The sequence below is a fragment of the Grampus griseus genome, assembly GCF_964374135.1.
Source record: "Grampus griseus genome assembly, chromosome: 13".
NCBI classification, from domain to species: Eukaryota; Metazoa; Chordata; class Mammalia; order Artiodactyla; family Delphinidae; genus Grampus; species Grampus griseus.
The window spans coordinates 46,315,832-46,331,511 of record NC_139007.1 but is presented as its reverse complement, the minus strand read 5'-3'; the positions used below and the strand labels follow the sequence as shown (position 1 = coordinate 46,331,511).

General features: G+C 38.8%; 1 protein-coding gene across 2 annotated transcripts in view; it reads left to right on the top strand.

The window, feature by feature from the left end:
- Positions 1-10,947: 10,947 nt before the first annotated feature.
- GOPC (golgi associated PDZ and coiled-coil motif containing) overlaps positions 10,948-15,680 on the top strand; it is a 40,883-nt gene continuing 36,150 nt past the window's right edge. For both annotated transcript variants that reach the window (XM_082668894.1, XM_082668893.1), the window contains exon 1: positions 10,948-11,428. In XM_082668894.1, the coding sequence (XP_082525020.1) occupies positions 11,141-11,428 (288 nt within the window). In that variant the 5' untranslated portion in view covers positions 10,948-11,140. The remainder of the gene's footprint in view (positions 11,429-15,680) is intronic.

Sequence of the window (15,680 nt, the reverse complement as noted above, 5' to 3'; positions counted from 1 at the left end):
ACCAGCGAGGGAAGGTTTCCCTTGTCCTGGGTGCCCCTTTGTTGTGGCTTTTTGTCTTGCTGTGATCATCCCTGCTGAAGGAATTTAAAAGCATTTTAAGCAAAAGATTATATAGAGAAGCTCTTTCCCCGCAAATGGAAGACCTAAATTTCCCCATGCTGGTTGGCCTCAGCAGATTGCTCTAAAGAAACACTTTCTAATATTGAAAACCTTCTCAGATCTCCTCTTCAACCTTACCTCTCTTCGCTACAATTTTCATTTTGAAGGCAAAAGCTTCTTTACTTTAATAATCAATTCATTCTATTTCCAGAGGAAGGATTTTTGTGTGCATTTCCCAAAAGACTTGTCTACTCCTCTTTTCTGATTGTTTGCCTTTTGTTTTCTTTTACTATCAGAGACAAGAAGTGATAAGAGATTTCTTTTCTGTCAATATTCTGATTTTCAAGAAGCTTTATTATTTATTTCTTTTGTCCATTAATAGAATTATTTTTTAGTTTTTAGAATTTTCAAATAGAAAAGTAATGCTCAATAAAAGAAAATTTGGAAAAAGGAGCAAGGACGGGAAAAAAAAAACTTCAGTCCTGTCTCCAAATCAAACCTTTTCTCCAAATCAGACAATTTTTTTCTCTGCCTAGGCTTCGAAACGGCAAAGAGAAATACTCATTGAACACTTACTTTCTGTGTTGCTAAGAAGGTAAGTTCATATTTAGTTACTTGAAATGAAATGCCTATAAAATCCTAACCTTTCATCTACCATTAATGACAGCTAATTTTTCTGTTATGCAGCATAGCGATGAATTTCACTTTCTATCCTCTGTAGGTAGCCATGAGATTCTCTTGTCTTTGATTAATCCTTGAAATTATACTGTATAATATATTTTTCTTCTTTTCCATGGTATTTCTATAGCTTTCCTGCAATTTTGGCATTATCTCTAATATATTACTCCTTTACAATGTGAACAGTTTTGTCAGGTTTCTTCCCTCCTATAACCCAGTAGTTATAATCCTTTCTTCCCTCCTATAACCCAGTGGTTCTTAACCAGGGGCAATTTGGCAATGTCTGGAAACATTTTTTTTTTTTTTGCGGTACGCGGGCCTCTCACTGTTGTGGCCTCTCCCGTTGCGGAGCACAGGCTCTGGACGCACAGGCTCAGCGGCCATGGCTCACGAGCCTAGCCACTCCGCGGCATGTGGGATCTTCCCGGACCGGGGCACGAACCCGTGTTCCCTGCATCGGCAGGCGGACTCTCAACCACTGTGCCACCAGGGAAGCCCTGGAAACATTTTTGATGACAATAAAAGGATGGGGGTGGGTTGGTAGGTAGTGCTACTGACATCTAGAAGGTTAATGGCCGGGATGCTACTGAACACCCTACAACACACAGGACGGCCCGCACAAGAAAGAATCATGCAGTCCAAAATGTCAGTAATGTCATTGTTAAGAAACCCTGCAATAAACACAAATGTGTGCTTCTATGCAATAGATATTGGCCTTCCTTGGTGTATTAAAAGCAAAGGGCAACTGCACTCTCACCACTCTTATTCAACATAGTTTTGGAAGTTTTAGCCACAGCAATCAGAGAAGAAAAGGAAATAAAAGGAATCCAAATTGGAAAAGAAGAAGTAAAGCTGTCACTGTTTGCAGATGATATGATACTATACATAGAGAATCCTAAAGATGCTACCAGAAAACTACTAGAGCTAATCAATGAATTTGGTAAAGTAGCAGGATACAAAGTTAATGCACAGAAATCTCTGGCATTCCTATATACTAATGATGAAAAATCTGAAAGTGAAATCAAGAAAACACTCCCATTTACCATTGCAACAAAAAGAATAAAATATCTAGGAATAAACCTACCTAAGGAGACAAAAGACCTGTATGCAGAAAATTATAAGACACTGATGAAAGAAATTAAAGATGATACAAATAGGTGGAGAGATATACCATGTTCTTCGATTGGAAGAATCAACATTGTGAAAATGACTCTACTACCCAAAGCAATCTATAGATTCAATGCAATTCCTATCAAACTACCACTGGCATTTTTCACAGAACTAGAACAAAAAATTTCACAATTTGTATGGAAACACAAAAGACCCCGAATAGCCAAAGCAATCTTGAGAACAAAAAACGGAGCTGGAGGAATCAGGCTCCCTGACTTCAGACTATACTACAAAGCTACAGTAATCAAGACAGTATGGTACTGACACAAAAACAGAAAGATAGATCAATGGAACAGGATAGAAAGCCCAGAGATAAACCCACGCACATATGGTCACCTTATCTTTGATAAAGGTGGCAGGAATGTACAGTGGAGAAAGGACAGCCTCTTCAATAAGTGGTGCTGGGAAAACTGGACAGGTACATGTAAAAGTATGAGATTAGATCACTCCCTAACACCATACACAAAAATAAGCTCAAAATGCATTAAAGACCTAAATGTAAGGCCAGAAACTATCAAACTCTTAGAGGAAAACATAGGCAGAACACTCTATGACATAAATCAGAAAGCAAGATCATTTCTGACCCACCTCCTAGAGAAATGGAAATAAAAACAAAAATAAACAAATGGGACCTAATGAAACTTCAAAGCTTTTGCACAGCAAAGGAAACCATAAAGAAGACAAAAAGACAACCCTCAGAATGGGAGAAAATATTTGCTAACGAATCAATGCACAAAGGATTAATCTCCAAAATTTACAAGCAGCTCATGCAGCTCAATAACAAAAAACAAACAACCCAATCCAAAAATGGGCAGAAGACCTAAATAGACATTTCTCCAAAGAAGATATACAGACTGCCAACAAACACATGAAAGAATGCTCAACATCATTAATCATTAGAGAAATGCAAATCAAAACTACAATGAGATATCATCTCACACCAGTCAGAATGGCCATCATCAAAAAATCTAGAAACAATAAATGCTGGAGAGGGTGTGGAGAAAAGGGAACACTCTTGCACTGCTGGTGGGAATGTGAATTGGTACAGCCACTATGGAGAACAGTATGGAGGTTCCTTTAAAAAACTACAAATAGAACTACCACATGACCCAGCAATCCCACTACTGGGCATATACCCTGAGAAAACCAAAATTCAAAAAGAGTCATGTACCAAAATGTTCATTGCAGCTCTATTTACAATAGCCCAGAGATGGAAACAACCTAAGTGCCCATCATCGGATGAATGGATAAAGAAGATGTGGCACACATATACAATGGAATATTACTCAGCCATAAAAAGAAACGAAATTGAGCTATTTGTAATGAGGAGGATAGACCTAGAGTCTATCATACAGCGTGAAGTAAGTCAGAAAGAAAAAGACAAATACCGTATGCTAACACATATATATGGAATTTAAGGAAAAAAATGTCATGAAGAACCTAGGGGTAAGACAGGAATAAAGACATAGACCTACTGGAGAACGGACTTGAGGATATGGGGAGGGGGAAGGGTGAGCTGTGACAGGGCGAGAGAGAGGCATGGACATATATACACTACTAAACATAAGGTAGATAGCTAGTGGGAAGCAGCCGCATGGCACAGGGATATCGGCTCGGTGCTTTGTGACCGCCTGGATGGGTGGGATGGGGAGGGTGGGAGGGAGGGAGACGCAAGAGGGAAGAGATATGGGAACATATGTATATGTGTAACTGATTCACTTTGTTATAAAGCAGAAACTAACACACCATTGTAAAGCGATTATACCCCAATAAAGATGTTAAAAAAAAAAAAAAAGCAAAGGGCAACTGAATTCCAGAGAAGAAACTGACTAACCCAAATTCTCCCTGAATTTAGATTAGCTTGTGATTCTTATTATAAAACTGATCAACCAAGAGCTAAACGGAAGACTTTAATTTATTAAAATCTCTTTCTGAGACAAAATAAAAGAAATTTTAAAGAATAAAATAATGGTGAATATGATTTTTTTAAACTTGTTTGCTGCTTCTTCTTTGCAAAAACAGCCTAAGTTTAAAATAAAAGAAAAAATAAAATTTTCTACTACTTAACCTCTCTACACCTCAGTGTTTTCTTCTGTAGAATGAAGATTAAATGGGGGAAATAATTTCAATTTTACAGAAGAAAGAGAGGAAATGTACTAAGACATGTCAAGTCCATAGGCAAAAATAGGGTCTCAGTAAATGATAGTTGTGGGAATTCCCTGGTGGTCCAGTGGTTAGGACTCTGTGCTTCCACTGCAGGGAGCACGGGTTCCATCCCTGGTTGGGGCACTAAGATCCTGGAAGCCGTGCGGTGTGGCAAAAAAAAAAAAAAAAAAAGATGGTTGTATCAGTTTGGGTTTGGGTTATTAGTTGCAAGCAATGGAAACAAATTTCTGGCCGGCTTAAGAAGAAAAGGAATTATTGAAAGAAAATTGGGTAGCACACAGAATTGTAGGAAAACCTGGAGAACCAGATTTGGAAATGGACAGAATAAAGGAAGGCTGTATAGCCAGAAACACACACTTCAGTGAGTATCACCACACATGGATGCCCTGGCCTCCACCATTGAACTGGAAATTGGATACCGTTGTCTGCACTGTTGGCTACTGAAAAAGGATGCAGCTAACCCCCACCCCATCTCTCTCTACTCCCTACCAACAAGAATTCTTTCAATCCCTGCCTCACTATCTCCACGTTAAAAATTTTAGGTGGATGATTTTGGTCAGGTGAACTTAGGTCATATACCTGTGCTCTAGCTGTCACAGAGCTGGGCAAGTGATTATCTTATGTTTTCAGTTCATTATGGGAGGAGGACACTATTTCCGATATTCCAGTCACATAAGAGAGGGAATTCCCTAAACAAAGGAAAGGGGTTCAAATATGGACAGTCCCCTATTTGTAGTGACAAATGTCCACTATAGAAATCTTTTCACCCTCACTGCTGCTCATCATGACCACAAAAGCCAAATGAGATTTGAGCGAGTTGCAACCAAGGACCAAACAAATTATATTACTAACAATGGTTGTGACATGGCTTTTTGTGTAATTGTTTCACTATACTTTTCTGACTTGTTCATTTAGAAGACTACAAAAATTCTAATGCAATCATTTAAAATATTTTTATACTTTTAAATATACATGCAAAGAAAAGATAATGTTAAATGGTGTTCAGAATGCAATTGTTTTGGGCCCCTTTTAGAACTAATGTGGAAGAAATATAATAAATGACAGAGGCTGATGAGGGGGAGTCTGTTTGATCTGTAAGGTCTGATAATCTGAGAAGTAAAGAGTAACTTGACAGTGGATGAAAGAGGAAGGATCAATGATCAGTAAACTCTGATAGCGTGGTTGATAAATGGTGGTTTTAGATAGTGCTGACCCAAACCTGGAGCTGTGGGAAAGGGTAAATGAAGAATGTAGCTCAAGTAACAGTGGAAAAGCAGTTATAGGCAGTCTGAGAGTGTTAGGGAATAAAAATATAGTAATAGGGATTTACAACAAAGTGATTCAGTTATACCTATATATATTATTTTTCATATCCTTTTCCATTATGGTTTATCACAGGATATTGAATATAGTTCCCTATGCTATATAGTAGGACCTTGTTGTTTATCCATCCTATACATAATAGTTTGCATCTGCTAATCCCAAACTCCCAATTCTTCCCTCCCCCACCCCCCTTCGCCCTTGTCAACCATAGGCCTGTTCTCTATATCTGTGAGTCTGTTTCTGTTTCGTAGATATGTTCATTTGGATCACTTCTTTTAGATTCCACATATAAGTGATATTATATGATATTTGTCTTTCTCTGTCTGACTTAGTATGATAATCTCTAGGTCCACCCATGTTGCTGTAAAATGGCATGATTTCATTCTTTTTTATGGCTAAGTAGTATTCCATTGTATGTATATACCATATCTTTATCCATTTATCTGTCAATGGACATCTAGGTTGTTTCTGTGTCTTGGCTATTGTAAATAGTGCTGCTATGAACATAGGGCTGCACGTATCTTTTCAAATTATAGTTTTGTCTGGATATATGCCCAGGAATGGGACTGCTGGATCATATGGCAACTCTATTTTTAGTTTTTTGAGGAACATCCATACTGTCCATACTGTTTTCCATAGTGACTGCACCAATTTACATTCCCACCAACAGTGTAAGAGGGTTCCCTTTTCTCCACACCCTCTCCATCATTTATTATTTGTAGACTTTTTAATGATGGCCATCCTGTGGTGTGAGGTGGTACCTCATTGTAGTTTTGATTTGCATTTCTCTAATAATTAGCGATGATGACCATGTTTTCATGTGGATCTTCTGCCCATTTTTCGATTGGGTTGTTTTTTTGTTATTGAATTGTATGAGCTGTTTGTATATTTTGGAGATTAATCCATTGTCAGTCACATCATTTGCAGATATTTTCTCCTAGTCTGTAGGTTGTCTTTTCGTTTTATTTATGATTTCCTTTGCTGTGCAAAAGCTTGTAAGTTTGATTTGATTCCATTTGTTTACTTTTGCTTTTATTTCTATTGCCTTTGGAGACTGACCTAAGAAAACATTGCCAAAATTTATTTCAGAGAATGTTTTGCCTATGTTCTCTTCCAGGAGTTTTATGGGGTCATGTCTTATATTTAAGTCTTTAAGCCATTTTGAGTTTATTTTTGTGTATGGTGTGAGGGTGTGTTCTAACTTCATTGATTTACATGCAGCTGTCCAACTTCCCAACACCACTTGCTGAAGAGATTGTCTTTTCCACATTGTATATTCTTGCCTCCTTTGTTGAAAATTAATTGACCATAGACATGTGGGTTTATTTCTGGGCTTTTTGTTCTATTCCATTGATCCATATGTCTGTTTTTGTGCCAATACCATGCTGTTTTGATTATTGTAGTTTCGTAGTATTGTCTGAAGTCTGGGAGGGTTATGCCTCCTGCTGTGTTCTTTTTCCTCAAGATTGCTTTGGCAATTCTGGGTCTTTTATCGTTCCATATAAATTTTAGGATTATTTATTCTAGTTCTGTGAAAAATGTCATGGGAAATTTGATAGGGATTGCGTTAAATCTGTAGATTGCTTTGGGTAGTATGACAATTTTAACAATAAGTAATAGGACTTTTTCAAATTGTTTTTTGCTGTGTTTTGTTTTTACGTTTGGGTACACCATACCAAATGTAGTATCTCATAAATTTTAACTATGGAATAGGTAAAATAATTTTTGATGCCTAAATTATACTGGATTTATTAGTCAAATCAACCATCACTGTTAAATGAACCTTTCTCTTTAGGTTGGGAAAAATATTCCTTGGATTTTAAAGGAATATGTATTTTATAGATATTTAACATACATTTTATAGATATTCCTAACTCTTGAGCCAATATAAAAAAATATGTTTAGCTATGCTCTCTAGCAGCAAATTCTAATTCTTTAGAATTTCCTAGGTAGACTGTTGTAATGTCTTAATTTTTTAACTGACAACACAAATATTTTCAGCATTCCTACTATATTCAAGATCTTGTGTTAGGACCTGGGCTTCAAAGATAAGCAAGATACCATTATTATTGCCAAGGAGCTCACAGTCCAAGGGGCTCCAAAAAATGTATGATAAATACTATAGCAGGTATTTGCAGGAAACTGAACAGGGATGGAGTCCACAGTTCCAAATAAGAATAAAGGAAGGCCTCTTGGAAGAGGTTTCTTAGCTAATCCTACATCACTGCACCAAAATTCTCAAGTTCTAAGAACAAGAGGGCAAACAGTTGTTCCATATGTGTATGCAAGAGAAATAATCAGGAGAACTAAGCTAATAAATCACCTTGGAATGCCCAAACTTCTTCAGCATATGTATCACAGAATTTCAGATTTTAGCAAATATGAATAAATATAAATAATACATATGACTATGATATTCCAAGACTTTCCCCACATTGCTCAAATAAAATGGTAGCAGGTCTTCCCTGGCCCTCTTTATTCATTATACAATTGTTTCTAGCGACCAATGGTATAATACTTATTAATATCTTTTCCTTTTCCTTTTCCTTGTGGGGTTACCAGAGAGTAAATGAAACATGTGAAGCTTAGTGCAGGGCCTGGCACACAGTAACATTCAATAAGTGATAATCTCCCTCTCCAGTCCAAGGAGAGGGAGACTTCTATGCCCATTCACTACAGTGCCTTTGCAATTAACGATGTGCTAATAAATGTTTGAACTCTACACTAACCTCACGGCTAATTACCACTACCCACCAAAGAAATCTTCAGCATCTTCCTTTTTTTCCCAGTTTCCTCATTCCCCCACTGTATTCTTAGTAATACCTTATGGTAAAACTCTTAAAACAAGACTGTCACATTTAAGTTATACAAGAAATTTTTAATCACACAAACATGATTCATGAAACAGTTTTTTGGAGGTTTCTGCCAGTGCAATTGCAAACAGAAGTATCAAGATTTTATTATCCCTAGGAAAATAAGTCCCACAAGTATTGAGATTACATACTATTCCAAATTCCAAAGTAGACCAAAACAAAGTAGACCAAAGGCAACAAGTGTAGATAAAGCACACTGACAACAGATGGCAGCACTAGAACATCAAACCCTGCCTTTCACTTCACTGTTAGGCTGTGACTTGCAAAAATGCAGAACCCCAGTCAAGGTGGGCAAAAGATAATGTGTACATAGAGGGTTCCTCATGAGCATTTGAAATAGTCACATAGCACCAAGCAGCAAGCACACAGGGATGCGGAAGTTGTTACATCGCATGGTAATGAGAAGGGACAATATGAGATGAAAGTGTTCTGAGATAGAGGGTGTGACTTGCGAGTTGTAAAATTTGTTCACAGAAGTGGAGTCAGGCTCTTCAATCCCGAAAATGGGGGTATTCACAAAGGATCAGAGCACTGGATACATATAAACACTTAAAATGCATTTCAGTTGTACCCACACAATATAGTAGGAAGTTGAATGATATATTTTTTTTAAAGAAATGAAATTTGTTTTCAAATGTAGTTCATATAAACAAAAGAAAGTGCTAAGTAATAGAAAATGAGTATTACAGTTAATTTTTTGGATAACAGTTCTTATATATTAATAGATTTGTATATGGCTTATAATTGGGAAAAATTATTTTTTTGAAAATAACTTTTAGACTGATTTGCCAATTTATTACACTGGTAACTTAAACATGAAGAAATGGATTTCCTCATCCTTCTATACCCCGTGATTAACAGCTAAGACTTGGGAGAAAAAGACACCTAGATTGAAATCTCACCTCAGTGCATCTTTAGTTGTATACCAAGCTTATCAAGATACTTAAATTCTCTGTGACTCATCTATAAAAAACTGACCACAGCTAACTGACAGGATTTTGTGAGAGTCAAAGAAGTAAAGCAGATAGCACAATGTTTAGCACATAGTACGTATTCAATAACTGAAAGCTATTATTGTGATTCCATATGTATGTGGGCCCCTCAACCTCAACTTTAAATTATTTTCGGACTTTAAATTCCTGAAAATGGGATTGCTAACTATATTATGAATAGAGAAAGTGGTGGGAACTTGGTAGCTGTAGTAATGATGTTCTTGCAAATACGGCGGATAAAAAAAAAGTTAATTTGGAAGGGAGCAGGGGAAAGATGCAAATCTTAGTTTTATATTATTTCTGGGTAAAACCTGTGTGAATGTGCCTACTTAATCTCAAGGCAAGGATCTCTGAGTAGTTTTGCTTAGCTAAGTTTGTTGAAGCCAAAGGACTTTATGCTAAACAGTCTGCCCTGACTCAGAGAGCAAACTAAAGCTATGATTTCTTATTCCTCATTGGCATAGCATTAGTGAGGGGCCCACAGTGCAGGCTTTGGTGGAGATTAACTGGAAGAGCCTGTCTTCTGCCAGTAAAATATTCCCTTAGGCAAGTCTCCTAGGAGGGGCAGTTTCTACTCTATCAGACTGGTTTCTCCTTCTGTTTTCAAGACTGGGCTACTCTTGAAGTGGAAGGGGGTTGAGAGTGAGTATTCAAATTAAAGTTGCAGCTATAAGGGTTAGACTCAGTAGCCTATGAGTTCTGCTAACGTGAGGGTCATGCCTCATTCATTTTTGTGCCCCCGATGCCTCAACAGGGTTCTGCATTCAATATAATTATGAATATATGAATCCTCATAATTTTTTTTAACCTGTCACGTGTAGGAACACTACGCCAGTTTTTAAAATAAGTACACCTTTTTAGGTAGTTGCTTTGGAAACGTATGACCTGTGGTGTGAATAATAAGGCATACCAAGTGCCAAGCACTGGAGCTAAGCATTTTACCTTACTACTGAGTGAAGTAAATTTCGGAAACTGAGGCTTCGACATTAAAGAATACAACTAAGATGGCACAGCTAATAGGTGACAGAGTTTAAAACTTGAACCCAAGGCTGCCTGACTTTTAATCACAAGAGAAAAGGCCTCGTATTAATTCAGCAAAACTTGGTGAGCCGCCGCCCTTCAACTTGCAGTTCTAGACAGATTCCACCCGGAATTTAAGGCCTGGTTTACCAAGAAGAACGAGTGTGTCCACACACCCCACGCACCTCACCCTAAATGAACTGGACTGGAAAAAGTAAAACGTGGCCACTGCGCAGGCTCAAACGTCCCTTTCTCACTCTTCCTTCTCTGCTCCGGGACGTCACCGCGGAAACTTTCCCGGACGACTCTAAAACGGCTCCCGCCCACTCTGAAGTCAAACGGGTGGAAGCTGTTCCTCTCTGCGACGTGGACAACCTTCTCTTCCTCGGGCCTTTCCAACTTGGAAGCCAACACCACGCGCCTCGGTTTCTCGGGGATTCAAGCAGGAGTTTGCCAGATGTCAATATGGCCGCTGACAGGCGGTCCCAAGCAGAGGCTTTTCATAGGCCAAGGTCGCACCCCAGCCCCGCCCATTTCATCCCTCCTGGCTGCGTCCGCCGAGGCCTTCGATACGCATGCGCGGCGAGGGCGGGCCGAGAGGTGGGACGGCCCGCGTCTTCCGTGAGCCGCCGCCACCGCTGGCGCCAGAGCTTCGCCGCTCCTGCGCCTCCGGGGCTGCATAGCCGGCGTTAGCCGCGCGAGGGTTAAGAGAGGGGACCGACGGAGCGTGCGTACGCGGGGGTTCCCGCAGTCCCATCAGTTCCTCTCGCGGGTGGACTGCGAGGTCAGCAGCAGTCGGGGGAGGCCCTAGACGGCGCCATGTCGGCGGGCGGCCCATGCCCGGCAGGAGCCGGCGGGGGCCCAGGAGGCGCCTCATGCGCCGTGGGGGTCTCCCCCGGCGGGGTATCCATGTTCCGGTGGCTGGAGGTGCTGGAGAAGGAGTTCGACAAGGCCTTCGTGGATGTGGATCTGCTCCTGGGCGAGATCGATCCGGACCAGGCGGACATCACTTATGAGGGGAGACAGAAGATGACCAGCCTGAGCTCCTGCTTTGCGCAGCTTTGCCACAAAGCCCAGACTGTGTCCCAAATCAACCACAAGCTAGAGGTGAGCTTTGGGCGCTGGAGGGGGTAGCATTCAACTCCAGTCATCAGACCTCATTTAACGCACCCGTGAAACGACCCTAGAAAACTGCCAGCCGGGGCACCTGGGCTTACTACGTGACGGGGGAGTGCGCGCGCGCGCAGGAAAGGAGTGAGGTGAGGTTAGAGCAGAAAAAGGTGTGTGGACTGACGTGTGGGTCTCCCGGGATCCTGTCGTCCACCTTCCTTGTATCTCAATGAAGAGGAAGCAGGAACTAATTACTCCAGCCTACTTGTGCCTGTTACGTTAACAGATCTCAGACTTAACTGAAGCTCAGAGATTCTGTCATAAGAATACTTTAGCTCACCTTTTAACATTTGAGTTTTTAGATCTACTTTCACATTGATAAACTAGGTTTGTATATCACCAGACAGACACAGTCCTGATTATTTTTAACTATTTCAGGTCAATTTCTGTTGTTGCACACAGACGTACTGTACCTTGACTACACGAACTATTTAGGGGAATTTGATCAAAGCTCTTAAGAAAAGTTAGTGGGATAAGCAAGACGGTATCAATGTCTATTTCAGTTTACAGTTAGTTGGTCCTTAAGTTACAGGCACATCCCTCCAGAGCGCCCTACAATTATTCAGCTGACTTCTAACATTGAGGTTTTGTCTGTACTTTACTATCTTTCCCAAAGTCTGGGTTTATTTTTGAGAGTGTGTGAAGGATGATCATTTGCTTTAGTCTCTAATCTTGGTTGTGGGTGTGAGTGCAGTGGTGGTGCTTCCAAAAAAAACCCCCAAACCTACCATTTTTGCAGAAAATTAAATTTTTACAATATTTAGAAAGCATAATAGATTACCATTATTACATAAAGATCATTTTCTAACTAGATAATTTAAATAAGAGAATGGGTCTTTCATTTTAAAGTAGGTAAAAATAGGATAATAAATGATGTGCACAGCTCTTTGAACATTAGATTTTGTGAGAAATCATCGTTACTATCAGTTGTGGTGATTGAGAATGCCCATTGGATCCAAATTAATATGAATATCAGAAATGCATCCTCTCCTTGCTTAGTGGTTAGCATTCTTTCTCTTTCCTGTCAGTCGTGGAAAAGGTGGTATAATTTAGCTTTGATTAGCATAGAATTGCATATGGGAGATTTTGTGACTCTTGTTCACTGAAAGGACTGTTAATTTCTTTCATCCTTTCTGAAAAGGTTAGAAGTGTTGATATGAGGCTAATCACTTCTTAATCTAGGTATATGAAAATGTCTCTTGAATTCTTGCTTTAGTGGTAGTTTCTAGAAGATGTTTATTTATTCATGTAGTGAAATTACATTTGTTGGTCTTTAGAAATAGTACTTCAGCTTTAAATAACAGAGCAAGAGTAGCTTTTGCTACTCTACAACTGAGAGTATTTACTGAGATAAACAGATTTTAAAAAGTGAAACAAGATCTAATTCATTTTTTAAATGACTTAAGGAAACTTTAAAGTGCTATTTGGATGTCAGATATAAAACCTGATTTTGGAGAAAATTATGTTCTATGAGCAGGAGGTGATGCTCAGTTTTTTTCATCTTTAAATATTTTAAATGAGTACTCAGAGCTGTAATAAATTATGCATGTTCTTTTTCAGAAATTATAATTACATATTCTGATTCCATGTCCTGGCTTAGAAGGTGGCATTATTTCTCAAAATAAGAAATGCTAGCCTATCACAATGTGAGCATGTTTTTTCAACATGCTTGAAGCCTTTGATTTAAAGATCTTAGGAAATGGGGATTGTTGGTGTGTTTTTTCAGTTACAGTTGACTTCTCTGTCTGTGGGGTTATTCTTTCTATATTTAGCAGTTTCTACAGTTTTCATGGAATCTGTTGTGTATTGCTGAGGAGAGAGGTTCATTGTCAGTAGTGCTTTTCAAAGTAGATCTGCCATTGTATCATCTGCAGAATTTCAGAGGTTGCCTGTGTACTGTTAGCAATCTTTTGAGATCTTGAAATTTTAGAAGAGATTTCCATACTTTCTTGCCCTGTTTTATTTCTTAGTAAGTGAATTGAATTAGTTCTATTGTTTTAAGGATATGGGCATTAAGACATAATATTTGAGGTCACTTACAATTTGATATAGCAGATGTGCACCAAAGTTCGGTGGTTTTAGAGATTAATACCTTAAACCATATTGCCATAATAAAATATTTTTATAATCAAGAGGGGTACCTCCAGTATGAGTAACTTATGATATATTTAAATTCGTCTTGAGTATCCTTCCAGATCGCCCTTCTTCTGCTCATTGTCTTCAGGTAGTTAATTTAATACTAATATAGTAGTTAGGAAAACAATTTTGCTACAAAAAAAGTCAGAGGTTACATTAAAAAATTAAATATAAGTGACATCTATGTGACTGCTTTTTTCCATAAATTATATTTGGGGAGAGGGATATCTATAAGGGGAAGGGGAGGGCAGAGAATTCAGAATATTTTGAGGTAGTGCATTTCAAATTACTCACATCTCTTTTATACTTCCCACCTGCTTGAGAATCCCTGCTATGGTGAGCCACTTGGTGACAGCTGTGCTGGAGTCACAGGTACTAATTGGGATAGTAGTAGTAGTAATAGTAATAGTAGCAGTAGTAGGTGTGTTGGAGTAGAACAAAAGATGAGAACCAGTGCTTTAGAAAAACTCACCTCTCTGCCTTGAAGTACGGTTTTCTGCCTGTTCACCCCTTCTTTAAAATAACAGCAAAACAATATATCTCCTGTCATGTCCTCCTTTCCCTCAGCAATTGCTGAATAAGTATCTTTTTTTTAAAGTGATTTACTGTTCACAGCCATCTAGAGCCACATTGAAAATGAACTAATGATATACTACCCTTTTACTGCTTTAAAGCTATTCTGATTTTTTTTTTAAGTATATCAGTTTTATTGCAATTTGTTTAACATTGGCTGTTAACCACTCATTGAACAGTTTCAGTGCCATAAAATGGTGGGTTTCAAAAATAGTATTCCCCCCCCCCAATAATCTGCCCCCATTCTCACCTGTCCATCCTTGCTCTTCTTTTTTTTTTTTTTCTTGGCCACTCGGTTTGTGGGATATTAGTTCCCCGACTAGGGATCGATCAAACCTGGGCCCCTGGCAGTAAGAGCTCCTTCCTAATCCTGACCACTGAACAGCCGGGGAATTCCCCATCCTTGCTCTTTTTCAATAATTACTACATTGATTTCCCTTTGCCCTTCTACTTACTTACTTATACCAAGGCTATTCATATTTAGTTTCTAGTGCCATGTTCCATACTTGGATGAACTGGGTAGCAATCTAGACTAGTATAGGAAAGCTATTCTGTTTTTAAACAAGCGATGAGGTTGTTTTGCAGCATTGAACTTGAAGTTTAATATTGCTCCAATATATATTTATTGAGTGCTAATTATGTGTTGGACACTTGGGATACAATGGAAAGCAAAAACGGACATAATCATCACTGTTATGGAACTTGGATTTTATTGGAATTTGTTGAAATAATTATCATATAAATGTGAAATTCCAACTTTGAGGTACATAGAGTAATGAGAACCTATTCTGGGGCATCAAGAAAGGCTTCTTTGAGGAAGTGACTGTTGAGTTGAGACATAAAGGATGAGTAGGAATTAATTAGGCCAAGAGAAATAGGAGTATCGTTCAACATTCTGGTAGAGGGAACAGGATGTAGAAGGCACCTGTGATGGGCGAGTGCTAATGCATTTGAAGAACTGAGAGTTGGTATGTGTTATAAGAGCATAGGGCAAAAGAAGTGATATGCAAAATAAGTTTGAACAGGTAGGTAGGGACAATATCTACATGATTTTCTAGACCATGTAGTAGATTTGAGGGCTTTATCATAACAATGGGAAATGTTTTAAATTAAGTGGTAACCTCAGATAGGAGATTAGAATAGTTTACTCTGGCTATGATAAGGAGAGAATTTGGGGAAATAACAAGAATAAATGCAGAAAACCATTTAGGGGGCCCTTAATTCTGATCCATGTGAGATGATGGGAGTAGGATAGCAGAGGTGGAGGAAAGTGTTCAGAACAAGAGAGATTTGAGAAGTAAAAATAAAATCTAGGGATGGGTTGGAACAGAGGGATGAGGTGGAACAGAGGGATGAGGGAATTCAGGATGACTCCAAGGTGTCAGTTGGCTGGATAAATGGATGGATATTATATATTGCTAGCAATACTATATTGCTAACTGTTGATCAGTTACTATGGGCCAGGCTCTGTGCTAGGTCT